This window comes from Carassius auratus, chromosome 32, assembly GCF_003368295.1.
Source record: "Carassius auratus strain Wakin chromosome 32, ASM336829v1, whole genome shotgun sequence".
Lineage (NCBI taxonomy): Eukaryota > Metazoa > Chordata > Actinopteri > Cypriniformes > Cyprinidae > Carassius > Carassius auratus.
This window is the reverse complement of record NC_039274.1, coordinates 24213420-24236127: the sequence shown is the minus strand read 5'-3', so window position 1 is coordinate 24236127 and position 22708 is coordinate 24213420. Positions and strand designations below refer to the sequence as shown.

General features: G+C 40.7%; 1 protein-coding gene across 2 annotated transcripts in view; it reads right to left on the bottom strand.

Annotated features, from left to right (window-relative positions):
• The window catches only part of LOC113051900 (teashirt homolog 3-like), a 44046-nt gene extending 22076 nt beyond the window's left edge, over nt 1-21970 (bottom strand). Inside the window, exons 1-2 of one of the 2 annotated variants that reach the window (XM_026216067.1) lie at nt 21704-21970; nt 20988-21327 (exon numbers count right to left, since the gene is read on the bottom strand). Coding sequence is in view for 1 of the 2 variants with exons in the window: in XM_026216066.1 (XP_026071851.1) it covers nt 20988-21027 (40 nt within the window). In the remaining variant the exon portion in view is untranslated. The remainder of the gene's footprint in view (nt 1-20987; nt 21328-21703) is intronic. The other variant, XM_026216066.1, reaches the window with a different exon arrangement.
• Nucleotides 21971-22708: the final 738 nt, after the last annotated feature.

The following is a 22708-nucleotide window of genomic DNA, read 5'->3' as shown; positions in this document are numbered from 1 at the left end:
TTTTTCATTTTTACATTTATTAAATGTTTATTTTGCTCTGTTACAGGCCAAACTAACCTTGAGCAAACAAACAAACACTATATGCAACATGAAGCAAGTGCACAAAACAAAAACATCAGATGGGCTGAATTAATATTTTATTACTACTATTTATTATTATTAGTTTTATTTCCTTAATTATATGTGTGTGTGTGTCTTCACTATGTTTGTACTTTCTGTACTGGAAGCTCCTGACGAAATTTCTTCTGTGAGTAAACACTTGGCAATAAAGCGCTTTCTGATTCCGATGAAAATGCTAATTCAATCTCTGACAGCAGGTGGTGCTTATAGAACGCTAGTCTAGCACTGAGTAACTGCTGCACGCAGAGCTGTGCAATTGAATAAATAAGTAAATAAAAATAAATAAACCGCAATGAGTCTTGGGTTATTTAAATAATATAAAGATATCGCTGTCCCTAACTTGCTGCCTCCCACTTAATTCACTTCCTAAATTAAAAAAAAAATCCTTGGACGCTTATAATACGTCTATCTGGCAACATGACTGAGGCTAAGCTGGCGTCCTCAATCACAACTCGCTCAAATGACGAGGCCATGCAACCTTTTCACGATGATAATATTTATGCATTTTTTAAAACCCAGATATAGCTCGCTGAAATACCTCTGCGGCTGCATCATCTACCTCAGCCATCCTAATCAAGACCTGTCACTGTGAGTCTGATCGCACCTAACCTGCCTTCCGTTTCCACTACACGCCTTCCGTTTCAACTAAACGCCTTCCATTTCCACTATACTCTCTCTCGCACATACATACATACTCTCTTTCGCACATACATGCATTCTTCTCTTACATCCATACATTCTATATATGTATGGGTGTATATGTATGTGAAAGGAGAATGTATGTGTGTGTGAAAGCAAAAATATATGCATATGAAAGGAGAATGTAAGTGTGTGTAAGAGTAGAAATGCATGCATGTGTAAGAAGAATGTAAGTGTGTGAAAGCAAGAATATATGTATGTGAATGGAGAATGTATGTGTGTGAAAGCAAGAATATATATATGTGAATGGAGAATGTATGTGTGTGCCCGTCATAAAACTGGCTTCTTTTTGTCCGGATAAGCAGACACGGCTCTGGTAGTACATTCTCTCAGCTCATAAAACAGGGGCCCAGGGCAGAGGACCCTGTTCGCTCTCTTTACAGGCTTCCACTTTTAACGAGAGAACGGTTCTCGTTATAGCTGTCTCGGCACTGTTTCGGATCTTTGCTTTGAGACGTTTAAAAATGTCACCCGGCTACGCCAGGTCACTGTGATGCTACAGAGCCATTATTTCACTATCTTTATCTCCTGCCTTTCTCTCTCTTAAATGTGTGGCAATTCTATATATGTACAGATCTACAGAAAATCTATTTTATACACGTATAGAAGCAAGTACAGGGTGGAGGAAACTCGCTTGCGTGCTACGTGCTGAAATGAAACACAATAGGATGTAAACAGGATGTGCAATTAAGACACCACCAATCCAGACAGTTGTGCTGCTGCATAACACACACACACACACACACACACACACACACACACACACACACACACACACAGATACAGATAAACATGCATAATGAAATATAGAAAGTTATTTTAAATAGTGATATTTACATCATCAAATGAAATAAAAAGTTTTTATCAGTCTTATCCTGTTCTAGAGGAAGCATAAGTATGTATTTTTTTCCCTAAAAGCAGAATTGCATGCTTTTAAAATAAATACAAAAATAAATAATAATAATAATTTCTTATAATAAAGGCATTGCAATATTATTGCATTTAAATCAGCCAATTACTGCTTTTCATTAATACAAAGTTATTTATTTCTCAGAATTTCACTTTTAAACAAATTATAATTTTTTACTTTTTTTATTTTTTTTGGAGGGGTATGTTTAGTGTGTATGTTTAGGTATTTTCAGTCAAACATCTAGCTGATTTGACAAAATACAAAATGTATTATATTTTATATTATATATATATATATATATATATATATATATATATATATATATATATATATATATATATATATATATATAATATAATACGTTTCGTTCTTGTTATTATTATTTAAAATGCTGTAATAAATTCTGGGTTCTATTTAAGTGACGAGAAACCAAAGTGCTGCATATCAATAAATTTTCGGTTTGTTCCCATCTGTGTCAGATTGCATCCTGCATACTTTCTGCTTAATTTGATATTTCAAAACCTGAGCTCTTATTTGGAATAAAACTTTGATTATTCTGTTTGCCTTTCTATGATTTATTGCACAACTGAAATTAAAATGCAACTCTAGAACTTTTAAAATGGCATTCGTTCTAAAGGGTCCTTCGTTTACTTTGATATTGCATTACAGACAAGTTATTCCTAAAATCACAGTGAATGATGGATAGCTAGTGCTCCATACCCATCAACACCTCTTAGTGGGGGCTGCGCTCTGATTGGTCGAGTGCCACAGGGCCCTCTCCTCCCCTCCCCGTTGAGTCCTCGGGGCCGCTGATCTGGGCTGGGAACTGATAGAGTATCCATTTCAAAGGCTTGGTCTATTCTACAGCTCCAAAGGGGAGGGTGGATGAAATATAACAGGATGAGAGATGCCACATTTAATTATCTCATAATCACACAACGACTAACAAACATAAATGAAATAGGCCAAAAAGTGATCCGTGAAACTAAGAGTGTTAAAACCGGCCCTTTGTGAATGTATATTTGAGAAAGTGTGTCAAAGCTCAAAGAACTAAAGGCTTGTATTTAGATGTCTAGATGCACAAGCTCTTTTAAACTGCCATTTAAACACACACACACACACACACACACTCACACCCCCTCAGGGCTAATGTTGGGGAAGATCATTAACCTCTCCATACCCAATTAAAGTGAGAGTCTGTGCGAGCGAGTGAGTGTGTGAGAGTAAATGTTTGCTTCCATATGTGTGTGAAATATTGCATCCTTTCCTCTGAGTGTTCTTGATGTTTTGTATATTAATCACACTGTGGATAAAAACGTGCACGCACACACAAAAGCTAATCAGCGTGTCTGTTGTGAATGCAATAAGGATGAGGAAGAGTTACCACCTAGCATTGTGTTTGCAGGATGGAACTCCACAGGGGAGCTCGGAGAACCACGCCATGGCCATGAACCTCACAATAACACAACAGTACAATCAATACCACATACTCTCTGCACACAACTCACGGCTACAAACAAAAAAACAAGGTTCCTGCAATAACCTGCAGCACAGACGCTGCTACACACTATGAAAAGCTACGAAGAACCGCAGCGTCACCTTATAAACACAATCATAAATTCAGTGAATACTGCACTTTTCTGAGGAACAAACTGTACATACACCTCCTTCCTCGCCACCCGAGAGGATGAGCTACTCTAAATCTCACAGATGTTCTGAAACACCTGCTTTGAAAGAAACTTTCAAAAAAAAAAAAAAATGAGAATCCAGACTGTTTAGCTTAAGGACAGTTTTAAGAATTAAGAGCACTTTAGTAATTTTTATTCATTTGAATTTATCTTTTTCATAATGTATATGACTGCAGAGGGAGGATAGAAAGTGCAGGATCAGCATCACACATGCCGGAATCGAACCGGAGTTGCCTGCGTGAGAACGTCTCAGCTTGAGAAGTCAGAACATGTGTGCTTTCTTTTAATTCTTTGATGTTTGAATTAAATATATGTATTCGATTGTATTTTTCGTTGTAATAAATCCAGTGGGCAAGATCACATAATGCATCATTATCATGACAACTTTCAAAACACGTCACCACCCTTCACTCCAATGGAATAAAAAACCTGCGAGACAAAGACAGACAGCATGAACACTCCCTTCTTCCTGAACAAATCTGTGTGTGAGTATGTGTGTGCATCAGGGAAGATAAACACACACAAAAAAAAGACTCTAAAGTTTGCCAATTTTTGCTTGATACCATCTTCTCCCTAGTCCCATGTTTGTTTGTTTTTCCACTACCACTTCTACACTCTCTCCTTTCTTGCAGCACCTCCAAACAATAAATAAAGCATGTGTGTGTGTGTGTGTGTGTGAGCACGGGCTCTGTTGATAATCCTCCAGAGCTGAAGCTTATCTGCATTGTAGAGAGGTGTGAGGCAGACAGTCCCTATCGCAGGTATTAATGTAGCGCAGTTCCCTGTGTCACGATGGAGAGATAAGCAAACACACAGCAGTCCCAAACACTCCAAACACACACACACACACAAACTCAAAACATAGCCAGAGGTATAACAGATTGTTTTCTCCCTCAGCCTACCATAGAAACACTACTAACGGAGGAATAGTGAAAAACTGAGAGCAGCTCTAAAACTGAATCAATATGTCTGCTTTATAAAACATCATATATATATATGATTTTTGACAGAAATAAAAGAAGTGTGTATTCTTTATTATAGTGAAGTCATTTGTAATGGCTGCTGGAAGTGTGTGCGGTCACACATTGGGTCCATGTGTCCATGTGCAGCATGTATGCAATTCAATTACACAGCCAAATATTACTTTGAGTCAGTAAAGTTCCTCTTGCTCAGACATGCATGTGTACTTAACATGTTACGGTAAAGATAAGCGGTCAAGATTGTCAGCGTTACAACATTTGTGGTTTTATGCGCACAGCTGGAAGCACAGAGACATACAAACTTTTCCCCCATTGAATTCCAGGGTTGGGTGACTAGATCGAGCCGGAGGAATTCATAAACAGTGGGGGCCTTATCAGCCGGGAGAGGGACATCCTCTCAAGCGCACAGCAGATGTTATGCGGACCGTGTCATCAAAAAGCGCCACAGACAGCCGCAGGAGAGGGAAGGAGTGAATTACACTCGTTAATTTCGTCATGTTTTCTTAAATAAAACAATATAAGGATGTTAAAGAAGAGCAAGAATGAATGCAATTAGATACTCAAAGTAACTAAGTAAATAAAATATGCATTCATGTATGTTACAAATAAAAGTTGTTTAATAATAAAACTAATCATTTTAGTGCAACAATTTAAAAATAAGTATTATATTTTAGTATTAGTTACGTTTTCATTTTAAATCACTTAGAATTATTATTTTTCTTTTTTTGCTCTTTCTTTTTTTTATCTGTAGCTCACAGATGTGATGGCAGGGGACTTCAAGGCCATGTCTAGATGTATGCAAGCCAATAATACTTAAAATACCGCAGCAGCCCCCGAAGCAATTTCTTATATATATATATATATATATATATATATATATATATATATATATATATATATATATATATATATATATATATATATATATATATAAACAATCCAGCTGTACATGCCTAACCACACTGGAGCTATTTTAACCATTTGGTTTCAGAGGCATTTATTTTTAACATTTACGGGCCCCTTTCAAATTAGGTCTCTGTATTGGAGCGGACAAAACTTGCATCAGCAATCAGTCGTGAGAGTTAATGTAATGTTTGACTTCAGTGCGTAACTAGCAGCTTTAGGGACTGACCCAGGACCAGGTCAATATATAACCTCACAGTGACTCAATAAATCACTTAAACCCATGTTTGACACAAGTGCAACTGCGAACAGAGATTACGCTGATAAGCCATTTAGCTACACATTTACTGAACTTACGATTGATAATGTACCAAGAGGAGAGCACGGATACTAGGAAAACATTTGAAACACTCTGACATGCTTCGTTCTGTGAAAAAAAAAAAAAAAAAAAAAATTATATATATATATATATATATATATATATATATATATATATATATATATATATATATAATGTAGGGGTGTATTATGAATAATGAATAAGTTTACTATGGAATGAGTTAATCCATATCACAAAGACCAAAATATAGTTCTTTTTATTGGAAATCAATTGAAGAAAAAAAGTTTATTTTAATAGCCATGGGTCAATGGCTTTTTTTGGATAACATGTTGTATCCAATAATTTATAACTGAAAGGTGCTTAAAATAATTGATTATTTTCTGTTGTTATTTTGGATCCAAACATAAAAAGTAACCAAAGAACGGAATGTCTCGCACCAGGGAAAAAAACAACTCTGCATTGTGCAACACTTGAGTAGAAAACAAAAGTCATCAGTTCTGTACTGTTTCCATTAAACCCTGTTTTGTGACACAATGCCTTAAGTTATTCTTCATTTAAAATCTCCGGGACATGTCCAGCTCTGTTTCTTCTCTTTTTGTTTTGTGTCGTTCTCATGTAACTAATGTGGGATGCCCACTGAAAGGGACACACATATAACATCCCGGAGTAAATCTGATACAGCAAAATATCTAGCCATTGACACATTTTTATAATATCGAAAGCAAGGCTCATCATATCAGTCAGCAGAGCAATAGTTTCACTATTAACACTAATCAGATATAGCCTGAACAACACCTTTTTAGCAAAAAAGAAAACAAAAAAAAAACCTCTAACACTCTCACAGACACTGAGTTAAAAGCCTTGACATTTTCATCTCTATAATTTGATCAGAAAGGTATGTTGAGGATGTGTGAGAGTAGTATTTGTGGTGCAGGCCGGCTCAGCAAAGCTATTTTCTCTCCACTTACACAAAGGGCAAACTATTTCAATTGTGATGTCTATGAGTGGGTTTTACAGTGTTTTGACTGGACTCTCAGTCTGCACCTGTATGAGAAGATCAGAGTGACTCTTTTATCTGATAATGACTAACCAAACACTACTTCCAACATACAGCACCGGCGCTCCATCATGTTTCAACTAGCATGCCATATTAGTGTTTTAAAAACCCTTTATTACCATTCTGAGCCAAAACATTAAAATGATATGCAGGACAATTGCTGTGTGAATTCTGAAATCTACAATAAACTTTAAGATGAATGCAGTATTTGGGAGAATGCATTGGTTTAGGATGTGAGCGCATTGTTCTGGGTCTTATCTATGTACAGAAATGACGAAGAAAGCAGGCGAGACAGAGACAAAAAGACAGGCCCATGGGAGAGCTGCTGCTAGAGGCAACATGACCTCACATTACCTCAGAGACATGTAGGTGCAGGAGACACTGCTGTCTAACCAAGTGAACAGAGACACAGGCACAAACACTCCACACACCAGCTTACAGCTTACTGCACATTATTACATGGCTCTCCAGAAAACTTGATTCAGATCAGTCAGTGCAGGACGTCTGTGGTCAGATATCTTGGGATAATGACAGCTACACTGTATAATTGACCGTCTGTCTCTACATTATACCAGCTTACACCACACAACCAACAGACATTTACAACATTAAAATGATAAGAAAGAGAAAATAATCTGGTCCAAAAAAAAAAAAAAAAACATTTAACCACCAGTTAAAAAGGATAACATTCTACATACACCTTAATTACATGTGTTCACATCATAGTCATTAATAATAAAAAAACATATATATATATATATATATATATATTAGTGCTGTCAATCGATTAAAAAAAATTAACTAATTAATCGCACAATTTTTTAAAATTAATCGCGATTAATCGCGATTAATCGCAATTAAAAGACTGAAACTTTTTGGATATGTAAATGTAAAATGTAAATAATTAATGTAAACTCAAGACAAAGAAACTATTTAAATTCAAAATATGATTGTTTATTGGAATTTTTGTTTAACTTGTAACACAGATTTTCTCATGTACCTACAACATACCTGCAATAAACCATCAATATCCTCCAAATTAACTGTTGGCTTGAAAGCCATATTTATTACAGAAATAAAAACACAGGCATGTAAGTATCATTTGAATTTCAAAACAATCAATGCCAATAAAAAACAAAAATGATTTCCATGTTGAATTCTAAGTGGACTGCAAAAAAATTCCCAAGTATAGTCATTGCCAGTGCTTTAAGTGGGCCTGTATGCACCAGTACTCAGTACCGCCACTTCCAAATATAGCTCTTGAGTTTACTGCCACCTCTCTGTGCACCCAGAATGTGCTTGTAGCGTACCGGTACGCTCATTTGGACATCTGTTTTAATAGAGGTTTTAATCTTTTACCTGCACTGCCGATTTTTAGAGCGCCCTTCACAATGCAAGCTTCCTAATTCATCCCACCCAGAGCAGAAACTACATTACCCATTCACCCTTAAGTTATACAAGTGAATAGCGCATGTGTCGCTTTTCCCACTGTTAAGTGTCAACAACTCAACGTGGCCGGAGAAGGTGTGTGAAACTCGTTGTGAGTTATACTAAAGCAAAATCTTGAGTATTTATTGTCTGATAAACATTAAAAACTGTCTGCGGAGGTTGAGTCGTCCTGCAGCCCCCGCTGGCGGTTCATTGGCTGCAGCATCTTTTTTCTAAGTTCTAAAAAAATACCGTAGACGGAAAGGCACAAATTTAGATATTCATTTATCTAATTAATCTATAGCCTATGCACAAAGACAATATGATCTTTTTGCCCCCTTTTTGTTTTAAAGCTTGATGAAGAGAGAGAGCGCAAGTTGCTGCAGCTGCGAGGAGTACAGTGATGCACGCGCACAGGAGTGATTGACAGTTCGCGGCACTGTGTACAAAAAATACTCCGCTACACAATTATTTCGTTATTTTCGCTTAAGCTTATTAACGTTAGCGTTACAGAAAGGTCTGATTCACGCACTGTTACAGTCATTGTTTTTTTGTTTTTTTTTTAAACAATGATATTTGAGTTCATGATTTTAATGTTGCTGTTTCTTGTGGCAGACTAAATGAAGAGTAATGTTTCTTGTGGCAGACTGAAGAGTAATCCGGCAGAGTTTTATACTAAAACTTTCCGTCTAAAAGTCCTTCCTTGGTCTTATCCATATTTCTTTGCACGTTGAACACACATAGGCCACAACTGGAAATAAAAAAAACTGCAACCGCGTTAATTGCGTTATTTTTTTTTAACGCGTTAAATATTTCAAATTAATCGAATGCGTTAACGCGCTAATTTTGACAGCACTAATATATATATATATAACATATATATATTTCTTTATAAATACAAGATAAAAAGATAGATAGATAGATAGATAGATAGATAGATAGATAGATAGATAGATAGATAGATAGATAGATAGATAGATTCAAGTGTTAAAGTCACTGTATGCATAAATTGCATGTTAACGTATTTTTAAATTAGTTAATAAGGAGAACAAAAAATGAGCATCATGTCATTGACCCAAACGTTTTCTTTAGTATACGAGTGACTGACCCTGCGTAAGGTGTCGACAAAGCTGTCCTGAGGAACAAAAACACGCGGTCACTCATTATTCGGAACTGCAGGGTTGTCTGTCTCTCATTGCATTTGAATAACATTAGCTGACTATAAGTGTGTGTGCACATGCATTTCAACAGAGACATCTTAAGCTAGAGTTAAAGAAGGCTCACCGTGTAGGCCTGAGGCTTTGTGGGAAAGTCGCATCACATACACACACACACTCAGAGGCACACAGGCGAGCGAGCGACATGGATTTGAAGAGGAACACTTTTAAGTACGCGTTTGTAGCATTTGCTCGTATCAGAGCGAGGTACTCAACCCTTTCATGTGGTTCCTCTCTCTCTCTCTCTCTCTATCTCTCTCTCTCTCTCTCTCACACACTCTCATCTCCGCCAGCCCTTTTGTTATTTCTCTCCCCTCTCTCTTTCTCCTCTGATCTCTTTTTAATTAATTACAACCTGGTGTAGTGACGGAGAGAGTACGCTTTATCTTCCTCTGCTCCACTCCCTTACAGTTTCGAGTGAGTGAGACTGAGTTAAAGAGAGAGAGACAGAGAGAGAGAGAGAGAGAGAGAGGACATGCCACACGCCAGTGCTTTCCTCCTTCTCCACTCTCTTCCTTTCCCTCGTTTTTCCTTCTCAGGCAACCCTGAGCAAGTGCTAGCAAGGGTCATATCTTTTTAATTATCTCTCTTGCCTTTGATTAATTATTCCGTCTGACAATAGCGTGTTTCTAATGCTTTTCACCTGCCCGTCTTGATTGACAGTGCCTCTGTCTGAGTCAAAGCAAACAGCTGCTGCCATGATTGCCTAGCAACCAGGAGGTGATGGATGAGACCCAGAGATGGATGGCCACAATAAATCATGTCTCTTGCTATAAAACTGGAAAAAAGAGAGAGAGGGAGAGAGAGAGGGATACTGGGAAGGGGAAGAAATAGAGCATACAAAAACAAAACAACCTATTCTCTCCATCCTGTTCTTGCTCTCCCTCACGCCCCTATGTTTTTCGCATGTGCTCTCTCTCTCACTGGAATGGGTTTGAAGCTCTCTTAACAGTTTGACCCAAGCTTTCAACCTCTCTGAGATGACCGCTGAAACCCAAACGCTCAAGGAGTTCATCATAGCCTTTTATGAGCTGGGACACGTTCTAGGTGCTGGAAAATTCAAGAACAATGAATCCAAGTACATCCACCACGTCCAACAATGTGTCTGAAAAGCTAAATAATCCATCATACCCATTTCAATGGGGCTGAGACCGTGATGCATCTCAAGTTAATGGTCGCGTAGTCTGCTACCGCAACAATGGACAAATATATCAAGCATTGTTGAGCACTCAACTGCCACCGCCAGAGACGACAGGAATCTGACCAGCCCGTGAACTGCAGGCGCTCAGCGAGACTGCGCCGTTAACCGAATTATCAGATGCTTATAGATACGGTGAAAATATGATTCAGAGAGATCTCATCTTACAGTCACAAAAGGGACGGAGGAAAACAAGAAAGAAATGTTTTCATTAACGCGGGGCTGGGTACGGATGACCACGTGCGATCCCAGCGCTCAGATATGCGTTTCTTTTTCTGCTTTCGTTAAAGGTCGGCTTCGTTTCCTGCTAATGAAGCCCAGCTGTTATCAATCTTTCCGCGTTCATGCCGACAATGGTCACCTCGTTCCTGAGGGGCTGTCGACAAAACTTTACGACCTAGTTGAAAAACAAAGTTTCAGTGTGGGGGGAGGAAAACAAAAAGCTAGGTTACAGGGCCACAGTGATGACAAACAAAAACACTCTGAGTTTTGTTTGCGAGCGCCGCCGCTTCTCGTTTTATTTTTGCCCTTTCAGGCGTTTCAGGGTAGTGAGTGGGTGAATGAGTGAGCAAAGGAGTTCGGCTCCTCTGGTATCTGGTAACGAACAGTGCAAGAGCTCAGCCCATCCATCAGAGGAAGCCCACGTCCTGCTCCGAGCTCTCTCTTGTTCCCTCTCTCTCTCTCTCTCTCTGAGCCCTGCTCAGGTTACAGCTTTACACGGCCAGTCTAAATAATATTCAAAATGATGAATGACATGGCCAGCCTCGTATCCATCATCAATTTCTTTTTTTTAAGGAGCATCCATCTTCAGTAATGCTCCTTTGAATCATGGGAAAGCGAAAGAGCTCCGATGCACTCATGCAGGCCCCTGGAGAGGCAGAAGGAGGGGCATGAGGAGGGAAGAGGGAGGGTAGGGGACGGTGGATTTGGGTTCTGACTGATACCTGACAGTCAGAAGTCTGCATGTACATGCTCTTCACGAGTCGGACACATGTAGGCCAACTTATAAAGCTTCCTGTGACCTCAGTAAATTCAAACTTCTGTAAGTATATATATATATATATATATAAAAAAATGCACAAACATAAACATCTGGGGAAAGATTTGAGTGGCATTGTTAGTGGACCTACTGGAACCATGTCACCCCCTCATCCGCCATCCCCTCCCCTGGCTGTGGAGAACCATTGGTGGCGTATAGAGGCAGTGGCAATCCTCCGAGGGGGGGACAGCCCCTAACACTGGGCTCCTTGGCAAGGGCCTGTTTGATAAATGACACATGTCATTCTGTCAGGAGAGAAGGGTGGGTCCATGATGTATGACCCTGCTGAGGAGCCGGGGAAATCGACTGTTTGGCATGGAGCACCTCTCTCTCTCTCTTTCATTCTCTCAGTCCCACTTTCCGGGTTCAGGACGGCACCAAAAAGGCCAAAGTATTGTATCTTTGTGTGTGGGAGCCAGAAAACAGGCCAGCTTTTCTTTTCTTTTTTCCCTCTCTATAGCTTCATCTCACTTTCTTTCCCTCATACTGTCTTTTAAAGAAAAAAAGGAAAAGGAAACAGGCAAAAGGAGGAAAAAAAGGTGAAAAAATATGTATGAGAAAGAAAACAGACAAGTCCTAAAAAAAACCCTGGCTCCGAGTAGTGCAACAGGGCAAGGGTATCAATCAAAGTCAACTTCGGCAACAATGCGACTACTATTTCAAATAAAAACTACACATGGCAGATGAACGAACTGAGCACAGGAACGAAACCCGAAACGGCCCGCCGACCGAAACTCTCTCCTCATCCCTTCTCGTGTCTCCTCAAAGACGGGTTTCAACTCACCCCGCCTTTACTGTAAAAATTGTCTTCTCTCTTTCCTTCCTCTATCTCGTGCTCTTTTCTTTTTTAACACACTGGCAGTGGGGGCCTGACATCTGCAGAGTGCATTTAAAGAAAAAAATGTGTCAAGGAAGCGTGATCCACCCCCCTCCACCCTCTCTCTCTCTCTCTTTCATTAGCTCACTGGCAGGGTGGCACTTCTCAAGCTCATTACAGACAGAGGATTTATGGTGCCGAACCCAATGGTGGAGAAAAGGCATCTGTCAATAATTGCAGGGAGCAGCGCACACACATCTCGAGAAGCTTTGAAATCTCATTAGGTATGCAGTTATCAGGCATAAAGATCAAAAACATTACTCAACTCAGACAGAATCCTACCAAGAAACATTAATTAGCAACAGGCCCGCAGTATAAAATAAAACAGACTTCCTCTCTCTCTCTCTCTTTGAGCCTCCCTCTCTTACTCTGCCCCTCACACCTGCCTGCCTCTGCCAAGAACCGGAGCAACGAACCCAAGCAGGCGATGCGTTCAAACACATTCAAACTTAGGAACGCACAGGAAGGAAATGCCGGTACTACATTACACACAGGTTAATGTGCATCATTGTGCATTAATCCTCATATATGTGCACAGAGGTTGCACAGATGCACCCAGACGTGGACAAACAAGCGCACTAGGGACTCCGGCAGATTTAGTAATAACCCCAGCCCCTGTGCGGCGCGTTCCCCTCGTCTTCCTCTACATTCATCAAAAAAACACAACGTGGAGGAAGGAGGGATAATTCCCAGCATCTGAGACTGATCAGGACATGAGAAAGCAGGAGACTGTGAGCGTTTGAGGGCCGCCCCCTCTCTCTTTCCTCTCGTTGGGGTAGTGAGGAGAGAAGGAGGAAGAGGCCTGTCAGGCTGGAGAAGGATGTCAGAGCTCAGGCTGGCCCTGATTACTAGGGCCCCTCTCTCGCTCTCGTTCTCTGCTGCTCTGCCTTTCATCACCGGCACAGCCATCAAAAAGCAGCCTGCTTGTCACACACACACACACTGTGATAAAAAAAACGACACAAGACTGATGGCTGTCAGTTTTCAGGCTCGAAGTGAAAGAAGAGGAGGGTGCCGAGACGAGTGGGGCAAGACCCCTGCCATTAAGTGACACTCTGAACCAAACCAACAACCAGCCCCCTGCCAAAATCTTTACTGTCTAGTCCCTGCCCCCTACTAACTCTCCCTCTGTGTTATTTTCTCGGCCTCCCTCGGCACGTCCCCATCGCTCTTCGACATGACAGGGATTACTTCCACGCACCCATATTTCATTGGACTACACTGGAACTCTCAGAGTTGTGTGTAGCTGCCAGAGTGGACCGACCTCATGGACACACACACACAAAGAACTACAGTATCGCTCAGAGTGGGACAGAGCAGGAAGGCGGAGCAACTCAAGCAGATGGAAAGAGTGCGGGCCAGATGATTCATTAGTACTGTGATACTCAGAGCCACCTCTGTGCAAGGCTAAGCTAATATCCCTCACAGTACCGGGCAGGGTAAAAATAACCATCTACCACAACCAGACACACAGATCCCAGAAACCCTGTTCATTTCCTGTCTCCTCCCAGATTCCCCCACCGGAAGAGGTGTAGGCCACAGTAGCAGAAAATCATGCAGCGTGGCCGAGAATCTTGACCAATCGCCAACGTGAAACAACAAAATGATTCGGAGGTGTATGCTGGGTGGCATAGAAAGGGTTCAGTGTTTATTATTGATTGGTCAAATAAACAATATTCTGCAAGATGTGCATACGGATCTGATCAACACTTGCTGCGGAACGTTCTCTCTGTGGGAACTGCTTTGTAAACTATCACGGTGCGTGTAGTCCTAATCTTCTCAACAACAAAGGAAATCGTCAAGAAACTACAGCTCATAACCATTCTGAACTAAAACTATTTCAACTTTTCATCGAACCAAAACACACAGAAACACAGAAGTGGAACATAAACATTTAGACGTGTTTGTTTTTCTAGTCCTTTTTGACGTGTAAATGCCAGATAAGCTACTCAAAATGTTTCGTTTAAATGTCACTAACAACGCTTATTTCAACAGAATGAAAAATATTGTTTGAATTTTAATGTAGAGTTGAAAAAGCACAATTGTAACATAAAATGAATGATAATTAATTATAATGAATGATAATCGGTCAATAAAAAAAACAAACAAAACAAAACAATGATTTTAGTTATCAGTTGGGGATTTGTGTTGTGCACGGAGAGCCTCCATGATCAACAAAGTAACTTTAAATTAGTGAAAAAAAAAACAACAACAACATACAATGTATTGTATTGCAAATGTGCTCCCTTACAATGTAACACAATACGATGTACTAACATTACATTTTATATTATATTCTTACAATGCAAGCATTTTCTGTTTTGCAGTTTGAACTAACAGCAGGAGGCGAGCGATTACCGTCTGCATAAAACTACAAGTGTGTCTGCATTTAGGTCAATCACATTTACTGAAAAATATTCACTTTTAAAACGTACATTTAAGTGAGGCCTTAAATATTAAATAACAGCACATTTTTTTAACATTAATAGTACATTTTACATGAATTACTGAAAAAGAATGAATGCACCATATATTCACGTATTTCATTACAGATAAAATAACATTATTATGTTAAGATTATGGTCAATACGGTCAAAGGAATAAATGTGTTTCTGCTAAAAATTAAATAAAAATAATTTTACCAGTTGATACTTTGAGGATCTTTTTTATTTATTTATGTATTTATTTATTTATTTATATTTTTTTGGTAATTTCAACTTTCCTGCTGCTTTCAAACTGTGAAATCACTTTACACTGTAACCTTTATATTATAAACAATTCTTGCACAAAGTGTCTATCATAACTGCTGGATGACAGCAGTGGCCAAGATGCAGAACATCCGATCAACCGATGAATCTAAAAAAAAAAAATATATATATATATATGTACGTCAAAATAGTTGTCACCTAGAATGTGTGTAAAAGCAAGTCACACAAAAACAACGGAATCGCCCTGAACTCTCATTAACCCTGCTGCAGTCGTCCTTCATCATCATATCTTCACCAAACAATCTCTAGAAAAGAAGGGATGAAAAGAAAAGAAAAGTGAGGGAGAAACAGAGAAGTCAGAGATAGTAAGGGGGTAGAAAGGGGGAAAAATGAGGGAAGGATGCAGCCTTGTGAGCCAATTTAAGAAATAAGTGCTGATGCATCAGCTATTGACTGTGTGAACGCTCCTGATAACGCTCAAGGCGAAACTGGGAGGGAAATGACAGCATCTACTGCCTGCAATAAACTGCAGCCCGCGAGACCAAGGGAGCCCTAATTGACAGCTGTCAAGCTAATGGGAGCCATGACGGAAGATACAGGAAAAAAATTCTGTTTATAACCATCAACCCTGGCGTGGATCCACAGGGAGGAGAACTTGCCCTCCCTCCCTTCTCTTTCTCCATTTCTCTCACTCTGTTTGGCTGTTAGGTTATTCAGCTTTTTCGCTTAACCCCCATCCCTCTTTCCTTCGTTCTTTCTCTCTCTTTCTCTTCATTCTTGTGCTTTTTCCCTGCCTTTTCTGCTGTTAACCCTTCTCATTGTTGCTCACTTCTTGCGGTGAAAAAGGCGGAGGACAGCCATAGCTAATCATAGTGTCAGTTGGCTGCCTGGAAACCCAAGGTTCGGGCCAGAGCAATGTGAGGAGGACGAAGACTCAGGCCCCATAATCCATACACACTCACACACACGCACACACTGCTGAAGGGACACCTACACAGGGCCAAATACAGTCCTCTGTCCAGCCACTGTGTCAACGAAAGGAAAAATCTGCGACAACAGCAATTCATAATTTCAGTGTAACAATATATCTAACAGGCAAAATAACAAACCGCTTCCTCTCCTGCTAAAATGACCATCTAGTAATTACGAAATGTTTCATTCATAATGCTGTCAGATTAGGAAAACTGATACACAAATACTCAAATACCTATTAAAGTGCTGCAGATGATATTTCATTAGATCTCCTGTTAGACTCTAATGCTCATTACATGCAAAACATCAAGGTTAAAATTATATCCGTCTGGATGTGCATTAGTATGCAAACTTTTGATTAGTCATTTTGTGAATAAAATAATTGTATATTTAAAAAATCTGTAATTAGAAATGTAATTCTGGACAGTGGTGTACATGACAATTTTCTTTTTTTTGCTTAATAATACATATGATTATCACAACTAGGTTTTAATACGGATAATTAACATAATCCAGTCACCATGATGTTTAATTATAATTTAAGTAATTAAATTGCAGCAACAAAAAAAAAAAAAAAACCTTGAACCAAAGTGGACAACTCTTAATTTGCAAAGAAATCAAAAGACTTTCCAGATACACCGAATAAAACGAGAATTTCCACACCGCCAACTATTTTAATATTCATTTTGAAACTTTGTCTGTAGTTATCATAACTAACGCAACGTGTTTCATAAAAGCACACATGTGGGTTATGATTATGTTCATGTGACTGTGTTTACGAGCCCACCGGTGCTCCCCACATGATCGCACCTTGAGTTTGATTAATCATTGCTTCCTGTCTGCAATCAATCAAACACACACAAAATCACAGAAATCAGCTCCTTTCCCCGACTGCAATCCATCTCAGTGCAGCCTCCGTTACATTCGTCTCAACCCAAATATTTTAATAAATCATATTTAGCCGCTCTAAACACAATGCTGAGAGTTAGCATTTATTCTAACGCAGATAAACTAACTTTAAACACAATATGCACACTATCATATGATGGCCAATATCAACATTATCTGTCTTCATACATCAAATCCACTCAGTTTAAATGCACGTACTGAGATTACATTTCACCAAACTAAGAGTCGAGACTCGAGACTGTAAATAACAAGGATACTGTAAGTAGTATCAACACTTAGGTATTGAGGGCACGTGGATGTTTCCAACACTGGTGTGCTTTAGCAGCTAACTTTGATATTAAAGAACCTGTGAACAAAAACACGGCGTGTACTCTGCATTGCCTGCATCTGAATAGGTGTTTTTTATTTTTTATCTTGTTTTTTTATTTTTTATTTTTTGGCGAGGGGGGGGGGGGTGAATCACCCACGCTAGACAGAGAGTGTTGTGTCTGTCTGTTAAAAAGAGAGATAGCTAGAGTAGACTGAACAAAGAGAGCAGGCAAGTTTTCGACACCAAAAAATAAAATAAAGTGCGCATGAGCCCATGACGCACAATTTTTATGCGCCTTTTGATTCTGACACCTCGCTGCTCTCGTTGCTATTAAGTCTCTTGACCATTAAAAGCGCTTTATTCCAGCCAACATGATTACCCAGGTACCCCGGCCCATTTGTCACCTGCAGCAGCAAATTGAGTTAGTGCACTAACTAAAGGCATGGAGGACTGTGTAATATCAACTTGATTACATCAAACTAGCTGCAAACCTAATTGGGCTGGATGACAGTGTGCGGAGCTTGTCATCTCCAATCATTAGGCCTGTCAGGAATCCATCAGCTTTACAGCTAATTAGGTGAACACTAATGAAGCTGGCAAAACAACTTTTCTTTTTCTACGGCTGAGCGGGCCTTCCAGACTTGGTGGGAGGAGGGAGGTAGGTAGAGACTGAACGAGGGAGTGAGAGAAAGAGAGACAGAAAATGTGAGGGAGGGCGAAGTTTTCTCATGCAGAGCTCAAGGTTGCAGGGGACTGGATTTCCCAAAGTTCCTAATCAAGGCCCATCATCTGCCATCTTTCCTTTTGCTCTTTCCATCACGACGGCGCAATCAATTTGTCATCACTCTTTGTATGCCACAGTGCAGTCGTCAACCTTATAACTTGCAGCTGTGAGGGCTGCTGGGAGGGAGGGGGGAGAGGGATGGAGTGAGAAGAAGAGGGAGAGACGGAGGGGAGGGGCATTGGTTTGAAGAAAGGAGGGAGTAAAAAAAAAAAAAAAAAAAAACACAGGAAGTTGCCTCATCTAAAGAGAGAAAAAAGGCTCTCAGCCTGCTCTTGTATTTGTCTTCATCCGCTCATCAAAGGCATAAATGCCTGATTTTCTCTCTCTCTTACTCCTCTGAAATGAGAAGCCTCTCAGTCACCCCTCCTCCCTCCTTCCCTCTACCTCTGCACGTCCATTAGGCAAAAGCTATTTGATTAAGTGAAGCACAAGCCTATCGTATTGGGAGAGGAGGAGGAAGAGGAAGAGGAGATGATGAGGAGATGAGTTGAGGAGGAGAGGAGAGGAAGAGCAATAGGTTGAGGAAGAGGAGAGGAGAGGAAGAGGAGAGGATGAGTAGAGGATAGGAGGAGGAGAAGCAGGAGCAGGAGAGGAGAGGAGCAGGAGGAGAGGAGCAGTAGAGGAGGAGGAGAGGAGCAGGAAGCAGGAGAGGAGAGGAGCAGGAGAGGAGCAAGAGCAAGAGAGGAGAGGAGGAGGTGAGGAGAGGAGAGGAGCAGGAGCAGGAGCAAGAGAGGAGAGGAGGAGGAGAGGAGCAGGAGCAAGAGAGGAGAGGAGCAGGAGCAGGAGCAGGAGAGGAGCAGGAGCAAGAGAGGAGAGGAGAGGAGAGGAGCAGGAGCAAGAGAGGAGAGGAGGAGGTGAGGAGAGGAGCAGGAGCAAGAGAGGATAGGATCAGGAGCAAGAGAGGAGAGGAGAGGAGAGGAGGAGGTGAGGAGAGGAGCAGGAGCAAGAGAGGAGAGGATCAGGAGCAAGAGAGGAGAGGAGGAGGTGAGGAGACGAGCAGGAGCAAGAGAGGAGAGGAGGAGGTGAGGAGCAGGAGCAAGAGAGGAGAGGAGCAGGAGCAGGAGCAGGAGCAGGAGAGGAGAGGAGAGGAGAGGAGAGGAGAGGAGAGGAGAGGAGAGGAGAGGAGAGGAGAGGAGGAGGTGAGGAGAGGAGCAGGAGCAAGAGAGGAGAGGAGGTGAGGAGAGGGGGGACAAAATGAGAGCACTCACTCTGCCAACTTCTGATTGACCATTAGAGCTATTGATGAATGTGGCTGTCAAAGGAGAGACAATTAAATCAAATATGAAACAAAGTTGCTTTGACTGGTCAGACTGATGGAGCAAACCATTCTTCTGTCTCCAGATTAGGTTATTAGTGTGTGTGTGTGTGTTATTGGACTGTTCAAGAGTACATCATACTCAAATTATATTTGTATGCATGCAAGAGCTTCAGTGTTGATCAAACTGTATATTTGTTCTTGACAATTCACAGTCTTTATGCATAAATACTTAACTGTCTGCAACTGTTGAATGTGATTGTCAATAGTCTGCCCATTTTAATTTAGATAAGATCTTCAACTGAAAATAAAGTTTATGCAAAAATATTTTGCTGTCTATCATAAACTAACAGTGTTTAATTAATCTACGAATAAACAAAGGCTTTTAGTAGTGTCTCCCAGTAAAGTGTAGGCAAGGATTCAAAAATCACAAGATGTAAGTAATCTATATTGTTTTTTTTTTTTTTTTTTTTTTTTTTTATGACAACAGTAACTGCATAAAAAGAGGCTACAATGAAGATCTAAAAACGCATTAGCAACAGTTAAGCTGACAGATTTATATTTTTGTTTCTATGACTACATAATTTTTCCTTATTACAAATTTGTCAACTAACAATCAAAATGTCATAAGTTATCCCATGACATGTTATTTTTAGACAGTTTATTAAAAAAAAAAAAAAAGTTTTTTTTTTTCTCTCTCTCCATGTTCCTCGTGTTCGTGGTCTTTGATCAGCGGAAGTAAATGTGGCCTTGTATCCGGCCTATGTGAAAAAAAAGAAAAAAAAAAAGAAGCGAAGCAGCAATTAAAGATGTTTAAATGAGCGGTTGTCAGAGCAGACGTGACGTCACGGGGTTGTGCCGTTGCCATGGCGAGTGATTTATTGATGTTTATCAGGAATGATTAGATCAAAGAGCAGCCGGATGACAGGCAATCAATCAGCCGTCAAATCAAAAATGGCAATTGTCCATTAAAGGCTCTTCTTAGACCCCTCGTGTGTCGGCTACAAAATAATCTTTGAGTCTTTCCCAGAAACGGAGATGAAAATAAAAACGAAGGCGAGCATCAAAGAGAGTCATGACAGTCAGCTGACAACACAAGCCCTTTTTTTCCTGCGCTTCTTTATAGATCTCTAATTCATGGAGTCAATATCTCCGCCCTACGAGGAAAGATAGCGGTGTAAAAGAGAGAACAATCAAAAGACTTTCAGCTGCATGGGAACTGACCAAAGTACAAAAACTACGCGAGTTTTATTATTCAGCCAGTCGACTACTGGGACTGAAGGAAATGGCACGTTGTGGCCTCAAACGATCTTCTACACTAGTAAGACAAACTTAATACAAAAGCCTACCTTTCCACACAAAAAAAAAAAAAAAAAAAAAATCCTAATACACGTCATTTCGCAATGGAGCAGTGAATAATTCCAGATCATTCAGACACACACACACACACACACACTCTCTCTCTCTCTCTCTCTCTCTCTCTCTCTCTCTCTCTCTCTCTCTCTCTCTCACACACACACATATGTTCGTTTTGACTACGAAAAAGTGCAAAAAAATAAAATAATAAAGAGAGGTGAAAAAGAGGAGCCGTACCTGCCGAGCGCCGGGGCGCTTGCTGTTTCCTCCGCGGCATGTTTCTCTTTCAGGGTTTTTTTTTTTTTTTTCAGGAGCCCCGAGAAGCTGCTCCGCTTCTGCTCTGATACACGGCACCCGGGGCGCTTTCACACGCCTGACATGTATTGGCAGTTTTCAAACCAAAAAATCAGACGGCAAGATCTGACGAGGATGAAGACGAAGCGGGATTTTCCGTCTCTTCCCGCTTTCTCTCCCCCCCCGCGCGTCTTCTGGATATGACGGAGACTGTGGGGAGGAAAACCGCTCGTGCCTCAGTGCGATCCTCACTCACTCCGCGCTGGAAGCTGCAACAGGCAAGCTTAAAGGAAAACGAAATGATCGCGTCACTCAAAGTCTGCAAACAGAGGCAAACATCAAGCACTGTCATATTAACTCCTTCCATCTCGAATGGGTTAGCCAGCTCATGTCATGTGGGTAGGCATATGTCTCTCTCTGTGTGTGTGTGAGTGTATGTGTCTCTCTCTCTACCGTAGCCAACCCCGATGCACTCTAATGGTAAAAGTAGCAGCTCACAAACACAACACTGTAGATTTGCAATGGCTGACACTTACATATGTGTATATCAAATAAACAACCTGAGTTAATGTTTTTGTTTAAGCATAAAAACGCGTGCAAGGCAGGCAGCAGTCGTCTCATTAATGGTTCACGAAGGCAAAGAGCAGAGCTTTACTTACTCGACCGCTTGAATAAACGTGTTATCCATGAGGAATCCGGTCCGAGTAACGTTTACCGCATACAATTTGAAAAGCCAAAAAAAAAAAAAAAAAACATCTGTCGCCGATAGATTTCTGTGAAAATCCCAAAGACTCCAGGTGCCCACCGTCTTTCAGACGTCCATCTCTTTTATAATAAACAAACCAGGGTAAAGACAAAAATCTTAAAAGAGGAGATGGACGGACTTGTCGCCCGCGCGCTGCCGTTTGCTTATTTTGTCCGCGCGCGTTGGGAAACCGCTGAGAGAATCGATGCGATAGGTGTTTGATTGGGTACTCCTGCTTGTAATAACGCACATCAGAAGGAGGGGATGGACTCGGGCTGCACCTCAGCTGCTGCTGCCGCGAGAGCATGGATCACTGAGCTGTTGCCAAACACTTTCTTGGCCGCTAATAGCACTTTTTAGCCTTCTTTGTGGGGCGCGTAGCAGGTATTTAAAAACAGCACTGGGCGAAGCACACGCGTCTTCCTCTCGCTCGCAGACGCATTTCTCTCCTGAAATGTCACTTTCGAAAATCCGTTGTCATACGTTTTCTTCACAGAATGGACTTTTTAAGACGGTAAGATCAACATTTTCCAGATATGTTGTGGCACCTACTAATAAAATAAATAAATAATAATAAATAAATACATAGCCCATAAAGGTGTTATAAAGAGAGATTTTTTTTTTTTTTTTTTTTTTTTTTGGCAAGCGTAAATTGGAGTCAGGTGTAAACTGGACAAAGGGCGAAGTTGTCCGTATTGGATGAGAGGGGGCGATGGGAACCCTGTTTAGCTGAGGGTGAGTTGTCAGACACTGCCTCTTCCACTAAGCTCCACGTCCCAGCCTCGCGCTCTTGCTGTCTCCTCTCGCATTTAACCGCAAAGGAAATCGCATCGAGCCCTCGGAGAAGGGGGCAACTGAGAGTCGTAGTGTTCAGTAAAACCAGAATGTCCAGAATCTCTTGAATGTCCGCGCGTCGACC